The sequence below is a fragment of the Miscanthus floridulus genome, unplaced genomic scaffold, assembly GCF_019320115.1.
Source record: "Miscanthus floridulus cultivar M001 unplaced genomic scaffold, ASM1932011v1 os_2541_2_3, whole genome shotgun sequence".
In the NCBI taxonomy this organism is placed as follows: Eukaryota; Viridiplantae; Streptophyta; class Magnoliopsida; order Poales; family Poaceae; genus Miscanthus; species Miscanthus floridulus.
The window spans coordinates 14,620-40,000 of NW_027098364.1; the positions used below are offsets into that span (position 1 = coordinate 14,620).

At 42.8% G+C, this 25,381-nt stretch overlaps 1 protein-coding gene across 1 annotated transcript; it reads right to left on the bottom strand.

The window, feature by feature from the left end:
• Positions 1–220: 220 nt before the first annotated feature.
• On the bottom strand, positions 221–23,661 carry LOC136535111 (proteasome activator subunit 4-like; the record flags this gene model as incomplete). The annotated part of the gene is made up of 31 exons (XM_066527430.1): positions 221–262; positions 352–505; positions 677–763; positions 871–992; positions 1,166–1,247; positions 1,768–1,946; positions 2,196–2,291; positions 2,385–2,666; positions 4,793–5,691; positions 5,829–5,923; positions 6,650–6,795; positions 6,900–6,942; positions 7,131–7,174; positions 7,256–7,424; positions 7,838–8,008; positions 8,087–8,204; positions 8,274–8,353; positions 8,429–8,642; positions 8,840–9,057; positions 9,171–9,247; positions 9,360–9,509; positions 9,592–9,807; positions 9,904–10,021; positions 10,122–10,249; positions 10,334–10,561; positions 10,697–10,913; positions 11,004–11,105; positions 11,189–11,256; positions 12,592–12,708; positions 23,302–23,467; positions 23,560–23,661. Coding segments are annotated over 31 exons (4,930 nt in total), but the record flags the coding sequence as incomplete, so codon positions are not given.
• Between the last annotated feature and the right edge of the window lie 1,720 nt (positions 23,662–25,381).

Below are 25,381 nucleotides of genomic sequence, written 5' to 3' on the forward strand. Positions count from 1 at the left end.
GCTATGTCTAGACTAGATGGAACACAGTAGATACATCACACATGTATATAATAATATGTGCATAGCTTCATCTCACTTGTACCAAGGCATCTGTTGAGTAAATAAAACTACTATGACACAAGGTTATACTATATGAGCAACACTGGCACTTCAACAGTAACAAATTTCGTATACACATCACCGGTACCAGAGAATATCCTATGACCTTTGAAATTTTAATCTAAGCAAAGTACGACGAGGAGGAAGATGTATCACGGAGAACCTGCATGTTCAAAGAGGGGAACTATTACAAAGAGCGTAAGCTGTAGAGCAGTAGGAAAGGGAGAGTGAAGGAGAAGATTTCAAGCTTGCCTCCAGTTCGTCTTCAGTAAATGCGTCCTTCTGGATGCTCCATGTGTCAGCATGGGTGCGCTTAAATTCTGCAACAGCTTTCGTGACGGTTGATCTTATGGGGGAAGGCTCCCGGATGAAGCGAGCAAGTAGCGTGACATGAGAAGGAAGCCAGCTGCAACAGACCACAAAGCCACATGCCCAGTCAAGAGAATTGAAGTTGAACTCAAAATTAGGTGGTGCCTATAGTGCAAAAGTCTACAATATCAACCACGCATACAAGATGCTTTCCTTGAACAAAGAGAAGCATCAACATCCACCATGCATAGAAAAACACAAAGGGTACCTAGGCATGTCGTATGGAACAGAAAGGACTGAAGCTGTCAAAGCAAGGACTGCACCATGGATGGTAGCAACAGAGAACTTCAAATTTCTATAACCAATAACAGAGGTATTAGCTGACTGTCTGATAAACAAATCAACGAGAAGAGAAAATGTGACATTAGTCCATGACAACATCAGAGTCAGGAGAAAGTTTACCTTCTCCGTGCAACAAAGATACGCTGAGCTTGTGCATATGACCGTTCACAGAAATCCTTTGATAGATCTTCATCTATACCCTTCATTAAGCTTGCAAGAACACCAGCAGCATGCTCCCTAACCTGAATGTATAAGAACAAAGTTCAAACCATTCACAAAAGAAACCTACACTGCACAGCACTAACATGTACACTGATAGTACACATTTTCATGATAGTGATATTACACATTTTGAGTAAGACACAGAATGGGAAAACAAATGTCACTGTATAGGGTCAAATGAACATATACTTGCCTCAACTTGGTTGTCCACAAGTAAATTTTCTATTGTTTGCCAGATTTGTGATTTCTCTGAGCCAGAAAGTATGAATGTGTGCCTGTGAAAAAGGTAATGTAGTGGATCATTTTCCATTAGCTCTGACCACAGAAAAAAAATCAGAGACACATAATACTAAAGTGACATTATTGCTTAAGAAGGTTATAGAAATACTGCAAATCTGTAAAGTACAAGCTGTGTTTCTATTGGTCTTGCATCTCTGAAGTTCATCACTCACTTTCTTTTTGTAGCTATACTGCTATTGTCTTATGGTTTGTAAACTCCAGCACTATTTTTCGTTATGGAGGTAATGGAAAAAGGTTACCCTTGTCAAAAAAAAATCGGTTGGTCTTAATGGGATTACAAGTAGCAGTAACAATTCACAAGTCATGGCACTTGCTATATAATATAGGAATGAAAAATAGTGTGTGCTTTGTAGCAAGGACTAAAATCTTGGCATTCACAATGTACTATTAAGCTACAACCCTTTCATACTAAGCATCACGGAAAGAAACATTAATTGTCGACCAAAACCATTGTCACAAATATGGTTACATTGGAAAGGAAGTGACTTATCAAACCTGTAGGTAAAGGTCCTGAGATACGATAACAGTGCAGATCTGTTCCGCCAGTTAGGATCACTAACTGAAGAAAGAATAGACGTAATAGCAGTTTCAAGAAAAGGCCGATGTAGAATCCTCCATTTCAGCAACTCAAAAGCTGACTTAGCGAGCAATGATAAATCTTTATTTGATGTTTCCTGCAAAGACGAGGAATTTCCTCACCTTCAACATTTTTCATTGTTGGCCCATATGACCCATGAAGAGTCCTCTATATATATATTACTATCATCCCTAAGGGACAACTCTTCTCAAATCTCTAAGGTTAGTAACAACAAAAAAACAATAAATTGAAGATGACATGAAAAGGTGAGAGAAAGCAAAAAAACAAAAAAAGGCCCTTTCACCACAAAATTACCCTTTCACTGCAAAATACCAAATTGGTTTACCTGTAGTGAGAGAATTGGGTACACGAGCCCAATAATAATGTCCAGTAGAACAGAAGATCTCCCAGACTTCAAAGATGCGATTATAAAATGAAAAATCTGCAAAGGAAAAGAAAAGGGGAATATGTAAGCCACAAATGAAGCATGTGGAAATGGCACCTTAAAACTTGGAGAAAGGCATAAAATAAGCACCGTTTCCATCCTTTTAGCAGCAGCCTGCTCTCTATCATCCATGCTATCTTCAGCCGAATCTGATGTTGACTCCAGTTGCTTAGATTGAGTACTGTTTTGTATACTTACAGCTAATTCATTAGCTCCATCTGTCAAACGTTCAGACCAATATTCATTTCCTGTTTGTTCAGTCATGCTTACATCCCCACAAAGGTCTTGCGGTGAACATGCAGTGCCAAATGACCCAGAAAGTCTCATATTTGAGGTTGTAACACACATGGCAATACCAATTGCTTCTCTTACCTGAACTCAAAATGGAAAAAGGCAAAAAGAATCAGAAACAATATTGTTGCAGAGACAGTAACTATTTCCTTGCAGCTAATAGGTTCCATTTTACATTGCTACCTTTCAAAAGCTTCCTAAATGTATGAAACTATAAACAAGTTCTAAGATGTATTGATGGCGAACAGGCCTCTAGATGGGTTGGTTAGATGGCTCTAGTAGCACTCCTTAGGTCCTGGGTTCGACTCCCAATGGGAGCGAAATTTAGGCTAGGGTTAAAAAAAATCCCCTCATCTGTCCCACACCACTCACCAAAGCAGAGGTCTAAAGTCCGGCCCAGGTCATGGTGGTCGTTCTCACATGGGCTATGGTTTCGCTGTGTATGGGTGGGACAACGGTTTAGGGGTTTTCTCGACCTGCATAGAAGTTCTTCTCACATGGGTTTAGATGTATCGATGCTTTGACCTAATTTTATTTTATTCAATAAATGACCAGACAACTGAAAATGTTATTAGATCATTAATTGACACTATGTTCGGGGAACATGTACCTTTTGTTTTTCAGGAACTTGTAAAACAACTATGCACAATAATGATAGATAAGTAATCCATGTGTTCATCATCATCACTAGTATTAGTAGTAGTTGCTGTCGACATATAGGTCAGTTCCTTGCTCTGTTGATTGATAGGCAAGATGGACGGCAACAGTAGACAGCATAAGAGTAGTTGAGCAGTGGGTTCATGACTAGGCACAGTAGATAGGAAAGGCTGGCAGGTATACAACTGCCCTCTGTATGTGTATATATGTGTATGCATGTGTGCAATACAAGAGCAGCTTAACAGCTCAGAATCAGTGTGTGTGTGTGTCTCCCCTACCTCCTCCATTGCCAACAACTGGTACCAGAGCCCAGTTGAAGAAGAGACGTGGTGTCTACTCTTCCTGGTGAGGTGAGACACTACCGCTCGTTCCCCTTCAATCCACCAGTGCAGACGATGACCAGTGCATGGTGAAGGAAGTCAGCAGCAACACCTACCCACCGCTGACGTGCACCAACCATGAGGGCTGGAGCCTCTTCATGAAGGTGAAGCTCGAGGCTTGCAGTCTATCGGAGGCAGTGGAGTTCGGCGATGTTCATGCTCAGGCAGGCAAAAGATGGTCAAGCAAAAGGCAGGATTGGTGGCTCATGGCTTCGTCCAGCAGCCCATCATCGACTGTGAAGAAGTCATCGTGCTCGTCACCCACATGGAATCGGTGCGGCTGCTGCTAGCATTGGATGCCCAGGAGGGGTCGCAAAATTCGTTTCTTCAATAGGGATCTACATGAGGAGGTGTCCATGCAGCAGCACCCAGGTTCATCGTCGCCGGAGAAGAATGGAAGCTGCTGCGGCTGCACAAAGCACTCTACAGGCTGCCTCAAGCACTGAAGTTCTTCTGTCTCATTATTCAATAGAAAGGAGATGGGGAAACATTGGGGAAATTTTCTGTGCTAAAAGGTTTCGATTTTTTTTTCCAGATTTGAGTGTCATAGTTATTCATCCTCTTTAATCCATGGGAAGAATAGTTGTTGTACTTATCAAATATAGTCGAAACTGATTTATCAATTTGAAATGTAACGGAGTGTTGCCATGTACAGACGTACTCTGCGGTAACCTGCATCAGAGTACCGACACAAGTATACAATTATTAACAGTCGCCCACCAGAAATAGCATATGCTAACATGTAGTATAAGCCAGATTCAGTTTATAGGTAATAAGCAAGGATGGCATGAGCTTGATCCAGTTTATAGGAACTAGGAATCCAACAGATCATCTACACGGTCAAGCATCAGAACCTAGAGCTGGGAACTAAACTGTGATGACAATACTTTATGATAGTCAGTGAAAAAAAAATGAGAGCAGCTTTTCTAGATAATTCTAGGAAATGCTCTACAGATGTGACTGCATTGCTTTAGGGAGACTGCATTATAGAACTAAAAGGGGGGTGTATGTGTGTGAACTTTGCGGTTTCTACCCCTTCTCTCTTCTTTAGTTCTTTAATACATACAAAGATACACAGCTCTTGTTCGAGAGAAAATATTCTTGAAATAAGAAGACTGAAATAAAAGGAATGGCAATTCATGCACACAATAGTGGAGTCATTTAGTTTACCTGAGCAGATGAATGGTTCATGCTGTCAAGTAGTTCATGAAGAATTTTAACATGGTATTGCCTCTCTGCTGGGGACATTTTTGGTGGAGAAATTTCTATTAGAGCAACAGACAGAAAAGAATATCTCTTTGCAAGTACACTAGTTGCCATGGAATGAGGAAGAGGACTACATAAGCATTCTAATACTTTTTGCCTGAGAACAGGAGCACGAGTTCCAGCTCTTTCTTTTCCTGTAACAGCATATCGAATGCAAGCTGCCCATTCAGGAGCTGACTCCACAGATGGTGCTAACATAATCTTATGCAGCTGGACCATCAACCAGTTGTTCTCACCCTCCAGATTCCCAATGATATCAGAGTGCAGCATCCCAGCCATCGCTTCAGCAGCTACACATTGCCTTGATCTCTCTTTTGAAATTAAAAACTCTTCTAGTGTAGTCTGAAGAGAAGAGATTACTGGCATTCCACATTGCTGTATAAGCCTTTTGAATATCCTAGCAAAATTGGAATAGAATGTGTGACCACTCACTAAAGAAATCCAACTAGGAGTACGTGGCCATGAGGCAGAGAAATCAAAGTAGAAGAAAGTTATTGCTTTGTCAGATCCGCTTTGAAAAGATGATGCCCCATAACTCGCTTTTGACGAACCATCATTATCGGAAATAATATGGACATGAGATAAACTGTTCAGGGTCTCATTCATGAATCCTTCCTCTCGGATTATCTCATTCAAAATCTCTTCTGTTGATGAAATATTGCAATCTTCAGGGTGATCTACTGATTGCTTTGAATCTTTTGCAGATGCCTTATGAGGTGATCCTTGCAATAATGTGTTCAAAGCAGATATAGCAAGCATTCTCGAGTGGGGCAGTTGACTCTTTAAATTTCTTAAGAAATGACCTAACATAAGGCATTTATTTTGAACATTGAAGCTCGTTAAAAAAAGCTGTCAAAGATGGCTTTTACAAACATGAATATTAAGGCATGATAGATGGTATTAACAAGAAGCTACAAAGAGGAAGGCATGAAGTACATACCAGCAATTTTTGCAAGCATTTGCGAATATATGCTAGATTCACTTCTGGATGCCAAAATTAGCAATAGGAGTACTCTGTTGGCCATCAAATTGTACCTGAATTACACGGCTGCAAGTTTTAAGTACATATGTATGTTTATTACTACAAGATAGTAAAATTCAATTCAAGCAGCTATGAATCTATGATTGGCACTTTGGCAGGGTCTTTTGCAACGATTTTGCCCCACTAGGGATTGTACGAGTCATCTAGTCTCTTATCTTCTTAATATAATGATACGCAGCTCTCCAGCGCGTTCGAGAGAGATTACATTGTTAAAGAAAGAAGTATCCCCTCCATTCCAAAATTCTAAGTCATTTTAGATTTGTCCTATGTCAAATTTTTCTAACTTTGACCAAATCAATTAGTCAATGAACAAACTATATACAAAAAAGAGAGCTCAGTACGGAATCTGAAAGGAAGAGAACAGTAGAAAAGTGAAATGGAAAAAATGGTTCAGCGTATATAAATTTATTATTAAAATAACACAACCTGCCTAAGATGGATTAAGTTCGAGGTAAATTTGAAAATAGAGCTAATTTGATGGCATGGACCATGGAGGAGGAATTGGGGTATGATCAATTAGTCAATAGCCAAACTATATACTGAAAAGAGAGCTCATACGGAATCTGAAAGGAAGCGAACAGTAGAAAAGTGAAATAGAAAAACTGGTTCAGCATATATAAATGGGATGAAAAAACATAAATTTTCAGATAGCAAAAAAAATGTAATTGCAATGACTCTAGCAGTGTCTCAGTTTATGTCAGAATATACAAATTTCTTACCTCCAATGTAGTCCATTAGTCTCAAAGCCCAAAGCATTAATTTGAGAAATTAGACTGAGAAATCCTGGCTTTTCAGCTTGATTTTCAGGATTTTTAAAGAAGCTCCTTGATATTCCAGAGAAACGTATATTATACATTACAAAGAGCTGTAAAGATCATATAAAAAAACTTCAGTGGCACACCTTAATTTAGGATTTTATTTATTTTATCTCTTTTTCTTTTAGAGATTGATTTTTCTATTAAACGGCACCTCAGTAATAGCTTTCTGACACTTCAATGATTCATGATGAGAGCTACAGAAGAAAGGAATGGAGTTAGTGACATACTGATGAGCTGTCCTGTTTCAAAAAAAACAAGTAGCACACTTTTCGATTCCACGTTTATCAAATTCTGATTATTCTTATTACTGGAAGTGAGATGTGCAATAAAATATATTGAATAGTAAAAATGAAGATTTTATGCGTAGTGTTCTAGAGTATACCTTTCCAGAATTCCCATGATAAAGGAAGAGAGGGAAACAGAATCCTATATGGAACAATTATGTTAATACTATCGACATTATTGATTTAGCTTAGACCTAAAGCATGTAAGTTGTGAAAGACATACAGTGGTCAAATGTCTTAAAACAGTCTGTGAGATCAAAATGCTGCAAGAACCAAGAACCACATGTTCAGGAGCTTTTGGGTCACGCAAATTTCCCGCAAGTGTGAGAACACAGTTAGAAATTAGAGAAGGCCAGCACTTCAACAATTTTGTAAGCGATCTTCCAGCATACCTGCATAAGAATGTACAGAAACAGAAACAAGATGGTCATGTTGTAAGGGAATCCTTTATGGCAGACATAATATAAGGGAATTCAGGTACACTCATCTTCTTCTCAAGAAAAGGTACGCTGATCAGCAAACACATATAGTTTGTCAAATTGATGTGTTTAAAATGTTGATGGCAACACTTAAAATCTATACTAAATCTTAAACGCAATGCGAACAGGCCTCCAGCCTAGTGGTTGGAGCTCCTCAGTAGCACCCCTGCAGGCCAGGTTAAAATCCCCACAGGGATGAATTTCTGGGCTGGGTTAAAAAAAACAAAAAAAAGGTAGGGGGGCCCCCTGCCGATGGTTCAAAAAAAATCTTAAACACAATTTTCAATTTACAACCAAGAAGAGAGAGAGAGAGAGAGAGAACTTACGATCGAACAGTTTCATAGTTGTGTCGTGAGAGATCTAAGAGATCATTCATCAAATTAATCATGAGGACAGATGGAGAAACATCTGCATTCATTCTGTATCTGTGATATGATGATTGTGAACACCTCCATGTACTATGCAAGTTTGCTTTGTCAACAAGTGCCCATCTAGGTCTAATGGAAACAAAATAGAGAAAGTTCAACAACGGCCCATATAGCAGAATCAGAATCCACAAATGCAGATGTGCATACCTCTTTTTTCCTTGAGCATGAAATGGAACAATGAAGTTGCATGGAGGCTCCATTATGGAAGCAGATTCTAGTTTCCAAGCTTGAACATGGCTTGACCATTCTTGATATTCCAAGCTGCCTACACAGCAAACTGTCACATAAACAGCAAAAATTACTCAGCTTGAGTCTTTGAGCCTAGTTAACATACCATAGTTTACCAAAGCATCAATGACACGCACGACAAGTGCTAGAAGAATACTGTCATCAGTTCTTTCCTTTAATAAGTACCTGTTGACAGAGCACTTGGTGAGACCAAATAGTAAATGTTAAGTGAAACTGTATGTATTAAGAACAAACGTTCACCTGCAAGCTATGTGCACAAATTCTGCAGCCTTTTCACGCATTTCTGAGCTTCCAACAGTGCTACCAGCAGATCCTGCTATGAAGAATGTGGACTCCACTTCCAGGAACCTCCCATCTTTATATGATGGGCGAATTTCTGGCAAGCAAGACATTACACCATGCAATGCAGAATGAATGCGTAATAGGGTTATTTTTAGGTGCTCCTTCTCATCTCCTGCTAAAAGAAAAAAAAAATATCAAATAGGAAACTACAGAAAATAAAGCACAAATGCACAAAAAGATAATACATGGACTTCAATGTACTTGAATAAGCATGTACTATTTTTTTTCTTTTGCACATATCACATTACAGGTGAGTAATAAAAAAAATAGAGGCAAGGTCGTTTCCATGGCCAGAACTAGCATATCTACCTGTCTCAGAATGAACTTTTGTCTGACAAATAGTCAAAAGATCTTCTAAAGCTGACTGAAAATGAAATTGTAGTAATTCGTTTGCAAAAGATAGTTCATCATGACTGGGATCATGCCACTTTGGAGGGAAATTAAGTATCTCAGCCTCCCTATCCTGATGAGCTTTTGAACATCCCCATGGTTCAATAATATTTCCAATAGGCTGACAATTGAATGGCCTATACAAACAGGATAATATATTGGTTGGTGGGTAAACATGTTATAGATCAAATAACGAAAACATCAAGTGTATGTGTTTGAGAAAAAAAAAGTGTACATGACGTAAACATACTTGTACTGATCAATTGGGTAATAAGAAACCAGATTTCCTAGCAGAGAGCGAAGGAGATGATCCCCAGCTCCATTAACCTAGACATTCCAAGAGAAAAGGAAATTCGTCATCTAACATAGTATAATATATGATGGGGACATGGGGATACTAGCTGTTCGAATTTATGAAAAGATAAATGAAAAATATAACCTTCCATGAAGGGGCCTGGAACGCAGATGTTATTATGTGATTTAGTTCTTCCTTATAACTGAGTAACACAGGACCTGCATAACTGATGGATATGGCCAAAACCCTCAGATAGTAATCTATTGCTGTTTCCAGGGCAGGAGAAAGTGCAGCCTGCATGTCATTAGATGCAAGTGGTTGTACGTATGGAATAGCTCAAGTAATACTGTAATAGACATTTTACATCTGAGCAAACCTTTGTAGATGCTTTGTCTGCAACAACTCTTCCTACATAACCAGTGGTTGGAGTCCCCTCAAAGGATGACATGATAGTCTCTAAGATTGGTTTTACAAGGTAGACTGAAGCCTCCGCAGGATATGAATGAACACAGGCACAACAAAGAAGCCCAACTTCTGAAGTAGCACCAGGGAGGATATTTGCATTAACGAACTTGGCAATTCTCTTCAGGGACTGTCAATTGCAAAAAAAAAAACAAAAAAACACATTTGTGACGGGAAATTCAAGTCTAGGGACAAGAGTACCACATATTAACAAGAATGTAAATACCTGATTAAATAAGGATTTTGATAACTTCCCTAGAAGAATTTCAAGCATGCAAAAGTAATATGGGCTGTCCTCAACAAGAAAAGTCCCTGACATGAATGAGCTTTGGTAACCCTCATTACTGCATATCCAAATGGGATGTCATTACAATGTTCTGACAAATATTTGAAAAAGTAGGAGAAAAAAATCTCAGATGTGAGACTCTAGTGATCATTGCTTACATGGGACTACTTGATTCCAGATTCTGAAGCACAGAAAACAGCCGGGAAAAGAATTCATCTAGCCAGTTCGATAGAGTAGTAGATTGGAGGAATATGGGCACGTCATCACTAACACCAACTACAGCTAGCTATATACACCTTAGGAGAGTTAGCAAAGTACTCTTTACCGGAAACCAGAATTGCAGATGATAAGGTAAAAGAAAAAAACTTACATTTGAAAATATAGAACCAATTAACTGCATTGTAGCAATCGTTTTAGGTGGATCATTGGCATCCATGCCAAGCAATGCATTTGAAAGGGAAGCGACAACAAGATCACTAAATGAATCAACAACACTGCTATCATCAGACTGAGATGAACATAAAGAACATAGAAGAAGAGCACGTCCAGAATATGCAACAGATGTGACAGCGTTCTTTAACTGATGGGTAGCTGTAGTCTGTTAGAAAACAATTCAAATCATTAGCTTGTTTCTGAATATCTAAATGAAAACTAAGCAGATTGCAAGGCTCACATAGACCACAAAAATATCTATACAAAATGAAGGTCAGTGCATATTTCTAGTTAAACTTACTGTCTCTAAGGCTAGTTGGAAGTTTTTTGCAACAAACGGAAGCACAAGGGTTGGTTCAATATAAGACAGGACCGAAGTTGCAACGGAAACTGTTTCAGCAAGAGAACTATCCTTGCTGTACTGACCACGATCCAGTAATTTCAAGATAGCTTTGACAAAAACAGACCTTTCTTCCTTTCCCAGATAAGATTGATCATGGTCCTCAACTGCCATACCACTACAGTGTTTATGTTGAAATAGATGAGCTGCAGTCAATAAGATGATTTTTTTTTCAAGCTGCACATGCAAGTGAAGATTGATCCCTTACAATTGTTCATGTTGAAGGCGTTCCTCAAAGTAAACAACAAGATAACGCAAGAAACGTTCCAATGAGTAGGTCCAACGACCTCCATTTGACGGATGATAGAACCTAAAAACCAAAATTCCTCAGGTTAAAACAAAAAAAAAGGCCTCTGAAGCAAGCTCAAAGAAGACCATGGTCAGAAGGCATACTGTTCCAAAAAATTAATGAGCTTCTCAAAATACTCAAATGCTAAACTTTTAGGCTTCAAAAGGTATACCTGCAAAAGGTAGAAATAAAAATGGGTGTGACTCTTTCTTGCTTTTAGTTGAACAAGTACAGCAAGGTGTAACATCTATATAAAATTATAAATATAAAGTAACATAAATATATCATTTCCATGTTTGATTTGCAAAGCATGTTTCAGTGAAGGTAAAAACTAGAGCTCTCCATTTAACCTTATCGTGAAACCCTTCCTTGCTGCCTCCGTATTAAAATCCAATGATCCTAAGCCAGCAAGCCTGGACCAGACATGCATCACTTTATTACTTCTCTCTCCGTGAGGCTATTCTTCACAAGCAGCACAAACAACACCACAATCTTATCCCCTTCCTCATGCTCACGCACAAAAGTTCCAGACTGTCTTCCTCACCAAGTTCGCCACCGTAGAAGCCATACTGACCCTTTAGGGCCAGGGGGTTTGTGTTCCAGGTGAGTTCTTCTCCCTGCGATTATAGAAGCTGGAAGCAGGCCAGCTTGGAGGCAGGTGGGAGGCAAGGTGGCACTGCACCGCTGGCCGTGGTGGTGTCGGCGGTGTCAGGGCGGAGGAATCTTGCCAGAGTGGTACGGGTAGAGCGGGATCGAGGGGTCGTGGTGGGGGTTGTGGGTGGCACAGCAGGGAGGCACCTCACTGCCGGCCGTGGGCAGTGCCGCATCAGTGGGGTAGGCAGCGCCGGCACCGGGGAGGCGCCGGAAGCCATGAGGGCAATGGGGCATTGGGCGGTAGGTGGTGGTCAATGGGGATCCAAGGAGGAATGAAGATGATGCCACTCAAGTTCAATGTACCTAGACAGCCACTTGTGATTAACTTAAACAGATAGGTGTCTGGTTTTAGTCATGTCCTTATATTAATATATATGACAGTAAAAGTTTTATCAATAGAGTGTACGTTATACAAAACCTTTACAGGCTACTGACTGAATAAGTGATCCTAATTAAATGCCATTACTTACACATATATTTTCCCCGTACCAAGGCATCAGAGATTCAGAGGCGAAAGTACACAAGTACTCCCTCCATTCCAAATTATAAGTTGTTCCGGCTTTTTTTAAGTACACAGCTTTTGTTATGCACCTAGATAATGTCTAGATACATAGTACTCCCTCCATTCCAAATTATAAGACGTTTTGGCTTTTCTAGATACATAGTTTTTGCTATGCACAGTAAAAGCAATGTATCTAGAAAAGCCAAAACGTTTTATAATTTGGAACGGAGGGAGTAAAAGCTATGTATCTGGAAAAGTCAGAGTGACTTATAATTTGGAATGGAGGGTGTATCTTTCATAAGCCAGTCAGATTGAAAATAAATAAAAGCTGAAAGGATGTCAATAACTTACGACAGACTTTGCAATTGCCTTGGAAAGTGTTCTGGTCTTACTGGAAAATAAAAATCTTGTGTTCCCAGGAACCTCCACTGGAAAGGGGTATGAACCATTCCCACTTGATATAGGAACCTAGAAATAGACAAAGAAATATGTAAATGAATTGGCAAAAAAAATAATACAGCAACTTTCTGCACAATTGTAAATATTTACCATTTACTCCATTCCAAATTATAAGTTCCGGCTTTTCTACATACATCACTTCTATTATGTATCTAGCTATAGCCTATATCTAGGTGCATAGCAAAACAATATACCTAGAAAAGCCGGAACGACTTATAATTTGGAACAGAGGGAGTACCAAATAATTGTATTTCAAATACACCAAATGAATATCATAATAATATGCAGATTTCTTGTTTAAATATAGATCATTCACCAAGAAATGCACATGCAAATATCCTTTATGAATTATGATTAGTTTGACATAGTCAGAAACAGTGGACAAATATTTTGGAAAATTTTATAGCTCCAAGAAAGCATTTTATAAACCACGATTGTTTCAAGTAACAAATTATAGTGCTGATATTAGCTAAAAGATGCAGTTGGACATTGCGTTTATCTTTAGCTCTCTCGCAAATGCTTTATTCTATAGTGGTCCACTACATGAACCAGTAGCATCACTGCAGCAGAAACATTCAAGATTCTTAAAGCATGTTTTCTAGGGAATGGTCCTAACATATCCTTAATAACTTATAGCATTTCTTAAATCCTCTTAAGGCCTCTTTGAAACAAATTCCAAAAATGCAGTATGACAAAAACACAGATTTTGGCTGCAATGCGTCAAATGCAAAGCACATGAAAATTGCAGGAATGACCATTTTGATACACAAAAAGAATTATTCTATGAGATTCGACCTCATGTCAAAAGGCCTCCAAAATTCATATGAAACTATCCACTCGTTTTCAGGGGATATAACCTTAATTTCAAAATCATAATTGATATTAACACGCATTGTTCTGATGTCATCTTGGATCTTTGAACATTAAATTGATAACTTTATAGTATGGGCTTTGATTCAAGTTAATGTCAACTATCAATAATAGAAACACCCTGTCATTGCAATTCCACTACCCAAAAATGTCACTGTGCGTAACACATCTAATTGGAAGTGGAATGAAGATAATGCGCTTTACTCTTTCATTTGTAGCTGGATTACCCCTTGGGTTGGGCTAACTCATAGTGCATAGCATGTTCATAAGCCTTGTTCACACTATTAGGGTGTTGAGCAGTGACCATATACTTCACTTCCTCCTTTAAACCACTTAGAAAAGAGGAAAAGAAAAACTTCTCAGTAAGATTAGGGTTTTCCAAGATCAGTCCAGTACGGCCTTTACTTTTTCAACTTGCTCATATACTCCCTTACAGATCCAACCTGATGTCATTTTCTTAATTCATCAACTGTGGGTTACAGACTTGGATGCACAGAAACCTATTCTTGACCTCACTAATCAAGGTGTCCCTATTAGGATGAGGGTTACTGACCACATAACTCCTGTACCACTCACTAGTTTACAACATGGAAATAAGCGATTCTTTTTGCAATGTGTCTCTCAGCGTTTTTTTTTCTCCTTTTTCATTATCATTTTCCCTCTCAAAAAAGATCGAAAGGATTCACTCCGGTGCTGCTTGCTGGTGGAGGTTGACTATCTCCACTATGAATAAGTCTTTCTCGAGTAACTGAGACTCAACGTGTAGGCGTTGGAAGCAGAAATAGGAGATGGGTCGTTCCAGCTCGGCAAGAGGATTCCGGAACATCCAAGTCCTAGCTATAACACAGACAGGAAAGTTTTTTTTTTCTTTCATTGCAATGACAGGATAATTCTTAATGGTGAACCAGGTCCGGAAATTAGACACCAGCGTGGTCTCCGACAAGGAGACCCCCTCTCCCCAATGTTGTTCATCCTCGTTATGGATGTGCTCAACAGTTTATTCACCAAGGCTGGAGATTTAGAGTTGCTACAACCGCTAACACGAGGCAATCCGGGTCAGCGCATATCTCTTTATGCTGATGACGTTGTCCTCTTCATTCGGCCACAGGAGGTTGAGATGAACCTCACTATGAGCATGTTGGACAGGTTTGGTGAGGCATCAGGCCTACAAACAAATTTACAGAAAAATTGTGTTGTACCCAGGGGCGAAGCTACGTTCACTCAACGGGGTCGTCTGACACCGACGACTTTGCGATCGTCCGTGTACCCCGCGATTTTCTGCCGGCTGAGACCCCGGTGAAAAATACGTACGACCCCGGCAGGCCGGCAGCCCATTAGCACAAGTCTAACTATCTCTTCAGCCCATTAGCAGCAGTCACAGGTCCAGATTAGAATGCCAAACGTTGGCTTGCTTCCGGCCTCCGCTACAGCCTGGCGGCACGGCGCACGCCCGCACCCTTTTCATATTCGTAGTCTCTCATCTCACATCCTCTGCGGGGGCTAGTGCCGATTGGCCGTGACCGTGAGCCACAACCGCAAATCCCAGCAAGCAGACGCCGCCGGCAAAAGCTTTGTGGCCTCCGTGTTCCTTGTCTCCTTGCGTAGTTGCGTTCCAGCAAAGAACGTGCTCTTTCATTCAGAGTTTCAGACTTTCAGGCCAAGATGTCAGGTATCTAATCTATGCTAATTTACTAGTTCAGTACGGCTTGCAGATTAGTATCTTCTATAATTTACATTGACAACATACGATCTGATGAAAGATTTGCCAACTTGAACGCTATTTCTTGCTAGGTTGCTGGTGGGTACAAAGAAACATTTGGCTTTTCCTTTGGTCTATCTGCTTCTCAAGCTAATACTAGTTCTTCCTATTGCCACTGCATTGGTGGAGAGGTGCTTTTCAGCAATGAAAATTGTGAAGACAATACTGAGAAATCGTATTGGAGATGGATTTATGAATCATTGTATCATATGCTTCGTAGAACAAGGATTTTTGGCCACAATTCCAATTGACGATGTGATAGTTCGCTTTCACAAGATGGAGGATCGTAGTCGTCGGGGGACACAGTAAGAGGTAACTACTGTTGTGATTTGTAAAAGCTTATTTTGTCACAATATGCAGTTATTATCATATTAATTTATGTTATGTATGGTATTATATTATCGCAACCTATAAGTTAATGCTCGGTTAGTACTGAGTATCGACCCCGGCGCCGGCAGCCATTTTCCCTAGCTTCGCCCCTGGTTGTACCTATTCGATGTGAGCCGGCTCAATTGGAGATGGTAACCTCTACACTGCCATGCACCACAGCAGACTTTCCTTGCACTTACTTGGGACTGCCAGTCTCAACTAGAAAAATAGGAAAGGCTGAATTGCTCAGATGGATAGAAAAGATCAGTGATAAACTCCCTGGTTGGCGAGCTGCACTCATGACCATGGCAGGAAGAGTTACCTGGGTAAGATTCATTCTATCAGCCATTCCGGTTTATGTCTTGACAGCTATCAAGGTGCCAAAATGGTTTTTGCGTGCCATTGATAAGATAAGAAGAGCTTTTGTTTGGAAGGGAAGAGAGCAAGTGAATGGTGGTGCTTGTCTGGTGGCTTGGGAAAAGGTCCAGCAACCCCTTGATCTGGGAGGTCTTGGGATCCTTAACCTCGAGCTTATGAGCTGGGCTCTGCAAATCCGCTGGTTATGGCTCAAGAACAAGAAGACAGACCCCAACCGGTCATGGGTTGGCCTCGATGACTTGCACATTCATCCAAATGCGGTGGCTCTCTTCAACATTGCTTCGGAACCTCAGGCCAAGAATGGTAGAAATACTTCATTCTGGAAGGATAAGTGGCTTATGGGCTGCTGTTTAGAAGATTTAGCTCCAGCGGTTGTTGCTGCAGTGCCATCCCAAATTCGCAGGGAACACACGGTGGCTGACACCCTTCAGGAGCATGATTGGCCAACCGACATCAGAGGGGGGCTCTCAATGGTGGGCCTCTTTGAATTCTTTCAATTATGGGATATTCTACATGAGGTGATTCTCTCTCAGGAGGCCAATGCCGGGGGAGATACCAGCGTCATGGCGAACTATCTTCCCGTCATGCTCACGCCAACTGCGAAGAACTGGTTCACAAGCCTTGCTCCGGACTCCATCGGATCCTGGGAAGAGCTGAAGAAGGTCTTCATCGACAACTACATGGCTACGTGTACTCGGCCGGGCACCAAGCACGATCTGAACCGCATCTGCCAGAAGTCGTCCGAGCTCCTCCGCAGCTACATCAGACGCTTTTTCGAGATGAGGAATTCTATTTCTAATATCACAGAAGCTGAGGTCATCACCGCCTTCGTCCGAGGACTCCATCACCGCGACCTCCGCTCCAAGTTCAATCGCAAGCCGCCTAAGGGGATCGGCGAGATGATAACAACCACCGATCAGTACGCTGACGCCGAAGAGGCCGAAGTACGCTTCAACGAGGATGTGGGCACTCATCGCCCAACTAGCCGCAGCGACAAGCGACCCGACGACCGGCGCCACAGCGACCGCCACTACAACGACCACAGTCACCATCGGGACAGTGGCCGTGATCGGCCAGAAGGGTCCAAATCTGGTCAATATCGCCGCCGCCGACCAGACCACATCGTCGCCGCCGTTGGCGAATCTCGTGCCAAGCGCAACTATGACGAGCAGTATAAGAAGATCCTCGAAGCCCGTGCCCTCCACAAAAACAGCAAGCATAAGATGAAGGACTGCCTCGGCTTGGCTAAGGAGTTCCAGGCTAAAAAGTCGGACGCCGACAACAACGACGGAGCCGGAGGCCGCCGACAACCTAGGGGCAACAATGCCTTCCAGGATCACGACAAAGTGGTCGCCACCATCTTCGGGGGCCTCGCCGCCGCCGAGAGCAGAAGAGATCAGAAGCTCACCGCCCGTCGAGTGCTCGCCGTCAACACGGAAGACGCCGTCGCCAGCCCCAGCTATCGCCCCTAGTCAGAGGTCCCCATCACCTTCAGCAGGGCCGACCAGTGGGCGGACATCCCTTACACAGGGCGTTTCCCCCTCGTTCTTGATGCAACCGTCAGGAAAGTGCTTTTCAGGAAAGTACTCGTCGACGGCGGAAGCGCCCTGACCCTCCTCTTCGCCGGAGCCCTAAAGGAGCTGGGCCTCAGGATAGGAGACCTCGCACCCTCCGACTCCTCCTTCTGGGGTGTGGTACCTTGCAGGGCATCCAAACCGCTTGGAGAGATCACCCTCCCAGTACAGTTCGGCATGGCTAGCAACTACCGCGTCGAGCACATCAACTTCTACGTCACCGACTTCAACACCGCCTACCACACCATACTTGGTCGGCCAGCTCTGGCCAAGTTCATGGCCGTACCGCACTACGTCTATCTGGTGCTAAAGATGTCTTCGCCTGCAAGAGTCCTGGCCCTGGGGCCAACCTCTCCATCGCCTACGCGGCTACGCCTACGATACAGAGAGTCTCGTCCTCGCCGAAGCCACCAACCTCTCCATCCAGACGGCTAGCGTGGTCACCGACGCCAAGACTGTGCACGCCGACGACCTGGAGATCCTAGTGCCGAAGCCTCCGCGCGCCTCCGCCAAATCCAAGAAAACCAAGGAGGTCGGCCTCGGCCTCGACGACCCCTCCAAAACCGTGAAGATTGGGGCTCACCTCGACCCCAAATAGGAAAGCGCGCTCGTCTCCTTCCTACATGCCAATGCCGACGTGTTTGCTTGGAAACCTACAGACATGTCAGGGGTACCACGGGAGAAGATCGAACACTCCTTAAACGTCTCGCCGACCGTCAAACCGATCAAGCAAAAACTCCGACGATTCACGCCAGACAAGAAGGAGGCTATTAGGGTATAAATAAAATGGCTCCTAGCTGCCGGATTTATTAAAGAAGTGTATCATCCTGAGTGGTTAGCAAACCCTGTTCTCGTTCAAAAAAAAATAAAGAATGGAGAATGCGCGTCGATTACACTGATCTCAACAAACACTACCCTAAAGACCCCTTCGGTCTGCCTCGGATAGACGAGGTTATAGACTCCACCGCCGGCTGTGAACTGCTCTCCTTCCTCCATTGTTACTCTGGCTATCACCAGATATCCCTCAAGGAAGACGAACAGATCAAGACGTCGTTCATCACGCCTTTTGGTGCGTATTGCTATATCACCATGTCCTTCGGACTCAAGAACGCCGGGGCGACTGAAAGCTCTAGTTTGGTTTTGGTTAATTGATGAAACCCTAAGTGTTAACCTAGTTTATCAAAGTGATTATGAGATAGGTAGCACTACTCCAAGTAATGAAGCAATGACGAAGATCATGACAATGGTGATGGCATAGTTATGATCAAAGGCTTGAACTTGGAAAAGAAGAAAGAGAAAAACAAAAGGCTCAAGGCAAATGTATAAAATGTAGGAGTCATTTTGTTTTAGTGATCAAGACACTTAGTGAGTGTGATCACGTTTAGGATAGATAGTCGTACTATTAATAGGAGTGAAATTAGTATCGAAATGCGGTTATCAAAGTGCCACTAGATGCTCTAATTCATTGCATATGCATTTAGGATCTAGTGGAGTGTTAACACCATTGAAAATATTTGTGAAAATATGCTAACACATGTGCACAAGGTGATATATTTGGTGGTTGACACATTTGAGCAAGGGTGAAGGAGATAGAAATGAAAGAGGGTCAGTCTCGCTGTTTTACAACTAACCGGACGCTGGTCTCTAGGGGACCAACACGTCCGGTCAAGCGTGGCAGTGATGACCTAACGTCGGTCATGTGACCAGACGCTGGGCCTCTGACTGACCGGCCGCTAGAAGGCTGCGTCCGGTCAGAGCTGACGTAGCTGCACAGAAATCAGGGTGACTGATCGGACGTTGGCTGTGTCCGGTCAAGTGCCACCAGACGTGTCCGGTCGAAGAAAACCGGTTTTGGAACCTTACTGTAAACGACCGGACCCTGGGGGTTCAACGTCCGGTCACTTGTGCCGGAGCGTCCGGTCAACTGTCGACCGTTGAGATCTGGCGGTCATAGTTAAACGCAGAATGACACGTGGCCACCATCGTACGACTGGACGTTGAGCCCTGCATCCGGTCAGTAGGACCGGAGCGTCCGGTCACCCCGATCAGTGCCCAGTGAAAGGGTACAACGGCTCTATTTCATGGGGGCTTCTATTTAAGCCCTATGACCGGCTCTAGCTCACTCTCTTGCACATTTTCATTGACATAGCAATCTTGTGAGCTTAGTCAAAGCACTCCCACTCATCTCCATCGTTGATCCATCATCTTTATGAGATTGGGAGAGAATCCAAGTGCATTGCTTGAGTGATTGCATCTAGAGGCACTTGGTATTCGTGTTGCGCTGCGGATTTTGCTTGTTACTCTTGGTGGTTGCCACCACCTAGACAGCTTGGTGCAGCGGTGGAGGATCGGCACGAGTTAGTGATTGTTCGTGGCCGTCTCCGGTGATTGTGAGAGGAGTTGTACCTTCCCCGGCGGAGTGCCGAAAGGTAACTCTAGTAAATTGCTTGTGTCATTGAGTTACCTCACTTGTGGGTAGGTTCTTGCGGTGTCTAATCGTGTGGACGAGGTTTGTGAAACACCTCTGAGCCGCCGAACCACCAAGTGTTGATCGACACAACGGGGACGTAGCATGTTGGCAAGCACGTGAACCTCGGGAGAAAATCGGTTGTCTCTTGTCATTTGTATTCTCCTGGTGATTGGCTTAATCTTCATCTTGTGATTGGTTCATTTCTCTATACGGCGATATAATCTTCCTACTCACTCATTTACATTCTTGCAAACTAGTTGCAGCAAGCTCTTTAGTGTAATTGGATTTAAGCGCTTGCTTTGTTATTTTAAGTTCATCTAGTGGAGCTCTTTAGAGTAGCAAGTTTGAGAGCTCTTAGTGAGTAGTAACTTTGCAAGTTGTGTGCTAAGTAATCATTGCAACTAGAATTGTTGGATAGATAGCTTGCAACCCTTGTAGAGCTAGAGCAAGTTTGCATTTCGCTATTTATCATACTAATCAAATTGCTCTAGTTGATTTGTAGATTTTTAAATAGGTTATTCACCCCCCTCTAGCCATATTAGGACCTTTCAGCGACCTACCAAAGGGCCATCCAGATGTGCCTCGATCAACAGATAGGCCGCAACGTCGAAACATACATCGACGATGTGGTCGTCAAGTCCAAGACCGTCGATAATCTCATCGCCGACCTCGAAGAAACTTTCGCCAACCTAAAAAGATACAGATGGAAGTTGAATCATTCAAAGTGCATCTTTAGAGTTCGATCCGGCATACTCCTGGGCTACATCGTCAGCACCCGTGGCATCGAGCCCAACACCGACAAGGTCTCCGCCATCACCAACATGAAACGGCCAACCTACGTAAAGGACATACAGAAGCTTACAGGCTGCATGGCTGCTCTCAGCCGCTTTATATCGCGCCTCGGTAAAAAGGGACTACCGTTCTTCAAACTCCTCAAGGCCTCCGAGCGCTTTTCCTGGTCGGAGGAGGCAGATACAGCTTTCGAACAGCTTAAGTTGTTTCTAACGAAGCCTCCGATCATGACGGCGCCTTGACCAGACGAAGCCCTATTGATCTACATCGCCGCCACTTCTCGCGTCGTTAGCACAGCTATCGTCATCGAACGCAAGGAGGTCGGGCACGCCTATAAGGTGCAACGTCCGGTCTACTTCATCAACGAGGTCCTTAACAAGCCCAAAATTCGTTATTCTCAAGTTCAGAAACTGCTATACGCTATTCTGATCACGTCACACAAACTCCGCCATTACTTCGAGTATTACAAGATCGCCATGGTCACCGAGTTCCCTCTGGAGGACATCCTCCGCAACAAAGAGGCCAACGGCCGCATCATCAAGTGAGCTGTTGAGCTCGGCACTTACTCCATTGAATTCAGAAGCAGGCCTACCATCAAGTCACAGGCGCTCGTTGACTTCGTCGCTGAGTGGACCGAGATTCAAGAGCCCATACCCGCTACTTGCCCCGAGCACTGGGTGATGTACTTCGACGGCGCCCTTAACATCAACGGTGCTGGCGCTGACATTTTGTTCATTACGCCAACCAAAGACAAGCTCCGATATGTTCTCCGAATACATTTTCCAGCCTCCAACAACACCGCCGAATATGAAGCATGTCTCCACGGACTCCGTATAGCCGTCGAGCTTGGCGTCAAACGCCTCATGGTATACGGAGACTCCGCGCTGGTCATCAACCAGCTCAACAAAGACTGGTCCTGCTCCAGTGAGAAGATTGACGCATATTGCGCCGAAATCAGAAAACTCGGTATCGAGTACCACCACGTGGTACGAGATCAAAATCAGCTCGCCGACCATCTATCTAAGATAGGCTCTTCTCGCGCCGCGATTCCGCCGGGGGTCTTCGTTCAAGACCTCTTTACATCGTCTATTAAGGAAGAGAAGGAAGTTCAAGAAATTTCCCCCGCCGAGCAGTTGGTACTTACAGTACCTTCGCCGGCCGCCGACTGGAGGGATACCCCTCGGAGGACTGCCAACGATATTCTGTCGACACACGTCCTTTATATATGCTAACCTACCCTATTCCCTGCATACTGATGACTCGCGTTGGCTAACAGCAAATCTAAACCCTTAGTACTGTGCATGAGCCGTAAAATTTGGATGGAAAAAACAAACAAATTTTAAGAATATCAAACTAATACCTACTTCATTTTTATAGAATAAAACAAATAATACTATCCTTAAGAAAATTTAGCAATAAAAAAAAAGAAAACAGTTGTGTAGCAAGACATGTAAGGTTTTATGCAAATTATTGTCCACTCTGGCTTTCATCAAGCAGCCAAGATGACTACCAACTACTAGTATGTAGCAACGTTTCAAATAGCCGGATATAGCGTCCGCTATAGCTGGATTTAGCGGATTAGCAAGGCCAGCTCTAGGAGAGTTCCCTTTTAGCGCTAACTGATCTTGAATGCTAATAGCAGCAATTAGTACACTAAAAACGCTAAACGGGGTTGATATAGCGCCACTAAGCAGTTCCTGGCGGACTCATGGGCTGAAATCAGAGTGGGCTTCCTATATTTTTCATCAGCGGAGGGCCCAAAACAGCAGCGGTGGCCCAAAATGCCACCTTAACCCTACCAATTCCCTAATCTCATTCATCCTCTCGACCTGTCCTCTGGAAAGAGCTACGGCGGTGTTCCCTGAAGAAGACGGAAGACCAGAGCCGCCAACTGCGGCGACGTGTTGGTGCCACTACAGCCATCTCACCCCGGCACAGCGGCGACGTGCAGGCCTCCTCGCAGCCACAGCAGCCACGCAGCCGCTGGTTTTGGCGTGCCCAGTGTGACAAGCAGTCCCTCGACGGCAGCACTCGACACCCTGTAGGCTGTACCAATTGGAGCACTCGGCACCCTGTACCAATAGGAGCAACAAGGAAGCAAGTTCTTCTCCTCACAGTAGTCCTCTATTCTTGTATTTTGTTGCTACTTTCACTGATTTGTGACATATTTTACAAAACCACTAAATGAATTAGCGAACGCTATATCCGGCTATAGCGTTTGTAGCGTCTGGAGAAACTTGCCGCTAACTGCCTTAGCCGGCGATTTTAAACATTGGTATGTAGGCATAAACCTGAAAGTGCTTACATACCTCAAACATTACTTTCATCAAGCAGCCAAGATGACTACCAACTACTAGTATGTAGGCATAAACCTGAAAGTGCTTACATACCTCAAACATGTTCAAGTATCTTGTGAATAACAAGGGCAGAAAAGCATCCCAGTTCACCGATCTAGAATTTTTTATACAGCGTGCTATGATGGAAGCCCATTGGATGTCCCAGAAGTTACAATTTGTGACAGAATCCCATATGTCAAGACAATTTTTAATCCAATCACTGCAATAGGGCAAAATCAGTTGAAAGAGAAAGTAAGACGATGTTCAGCTACAGAAGAGAGAAGGGTGCTTATCAATCCAATATGTAATTACATTGTAAAGTGATCCTGATTCCTCGAGTTCGCTGGAAGGAACAGCCTGAGAAATCCAACACCTTCAAACGCTGAGTTATGCCATGGATTTTCCAGCAAGGGCCTGTAGTTTCAGTACAGTAAAAGGTAAGGTACTTCAATGTTGGAAGTATATTGTCAAGCAATTTCCAATTATAATCTGTTCTGATTTTCTGTGCTACTTTTCCAAATGATCAAATGTTAACAATAATAATGGCGTGGAAAGAACAATAATGATATTATCAATACAACTACTTGCTGTTATGAACTTATGATCTTCCGTATGAGGTTGTGTGGGTGGGTAGTTGGGTAGTGGTGGGGAGGACCAAGAACACAATGCTTTAGAGCTACCAAGACCTGCCCAAGTTTTGTGGTCGAGTTCTATTCCACACATGTTAGCACTTGACAGTCCATAATTTTGAAACTTATCCTGCGGGTACCACAAACTTGCATGGATATGACAGTTCCTAAAATTGAACGATAGTCTAGAAGGTCCTAAACATGCATACAATTGCCAGTGAAGCCCCTAAACTTGTCAACATTAAGCTAGCCTGTCACCTTGTTTAAGTGGACTAATGCTCCAGAAGATAAGAAAAGAGACATTGAAAAGGTGGAATTAGCACATAAGACATGTATGTCCAATCTATCACGTTTTTCACTGTCGCTATGTTTCATTGCAAAAATTAAACCCATAATGTTATTCCATGTACCTTAGGAGCCATTTGGAAGCGCTCCCAGCTCTAGATTCTCCATGAGAATCACCCCTAGACAGCCAAACAGGTAAAACACTACTCGCTCTGTCCCTAAATATTTGTTGTTTTTGGTTTCCGTGCCATAAGTTTGACTAGATTTATAGAAAAACGTACAACATTTGTATCTCCAAATAAATTTGTTATGAAAATAGATTCAATGATCTATCTAGTATTAATTATGTACTATAAATGTTAATAGTTTTTTATATAAAATTAGTTAAAGTTATTTCTCGGGAAGCGAGAACGACAGTTATTTAGGGACGGAGGGAGTACTAGATTCTGGCAGAGATCTGAGAAGACTCGCTTCTCCATTTACACTGCGAGCTGGGAGCTAAAAAAAAGGCACCCCACTGCTCCTCATTCAATCCCCACAAGAATGACTTCCCACCTGCTCCGTACCAAACATCCACCTCCCTTCGCTGATGTTCAAATTCTATCACCAAACAACCAACTAGCCATATGTAGCATTTCAGTTGTTTTCACCATTTACACTACCAAATGGCCCCTCATTGCACTGCACTAGATATGCTTACAATGAAGAATCAAATAGTGATCCAGGTGCCACAATTTGAGGGATTTTTATATTCATTCATATGTTTATTGCTTCTATATGCCTAAAATACATGTGAAAACCAACATCATCACTCATCAGATCCAACAACAACAACAACAACAACAAAGCCTTTAAGTCCCAAACAAGTTGGGGTAGGCTAGAGTTGAAACCCAACAGAAGCAATTAAGGTTCAGGCACGTGAATAGCTGTCTTCCAAGCACTCCTATCTAAGGCTAAGTCTTTGGGTATAATCCATCCTTTCAAGTCTCCTTTTATTGCCTCTACCCAAGTCAACTTCGGTCTTCCTCTGCCTCTCTTCACGTTACTATCCTGACTTAGGATTCCCCTACGCACCGGTGCATCTGGAGGTCTCCGTTGCACATGTCCAAACCATCTCAACCGGTGTTGGACAAGCTTTTCTTCAATTGGCGCTACCCCTAATCTCTCACGTATATCATCGTTCCGAACTCGATCCCTTCTTGTATGACCGCAAATCCAAC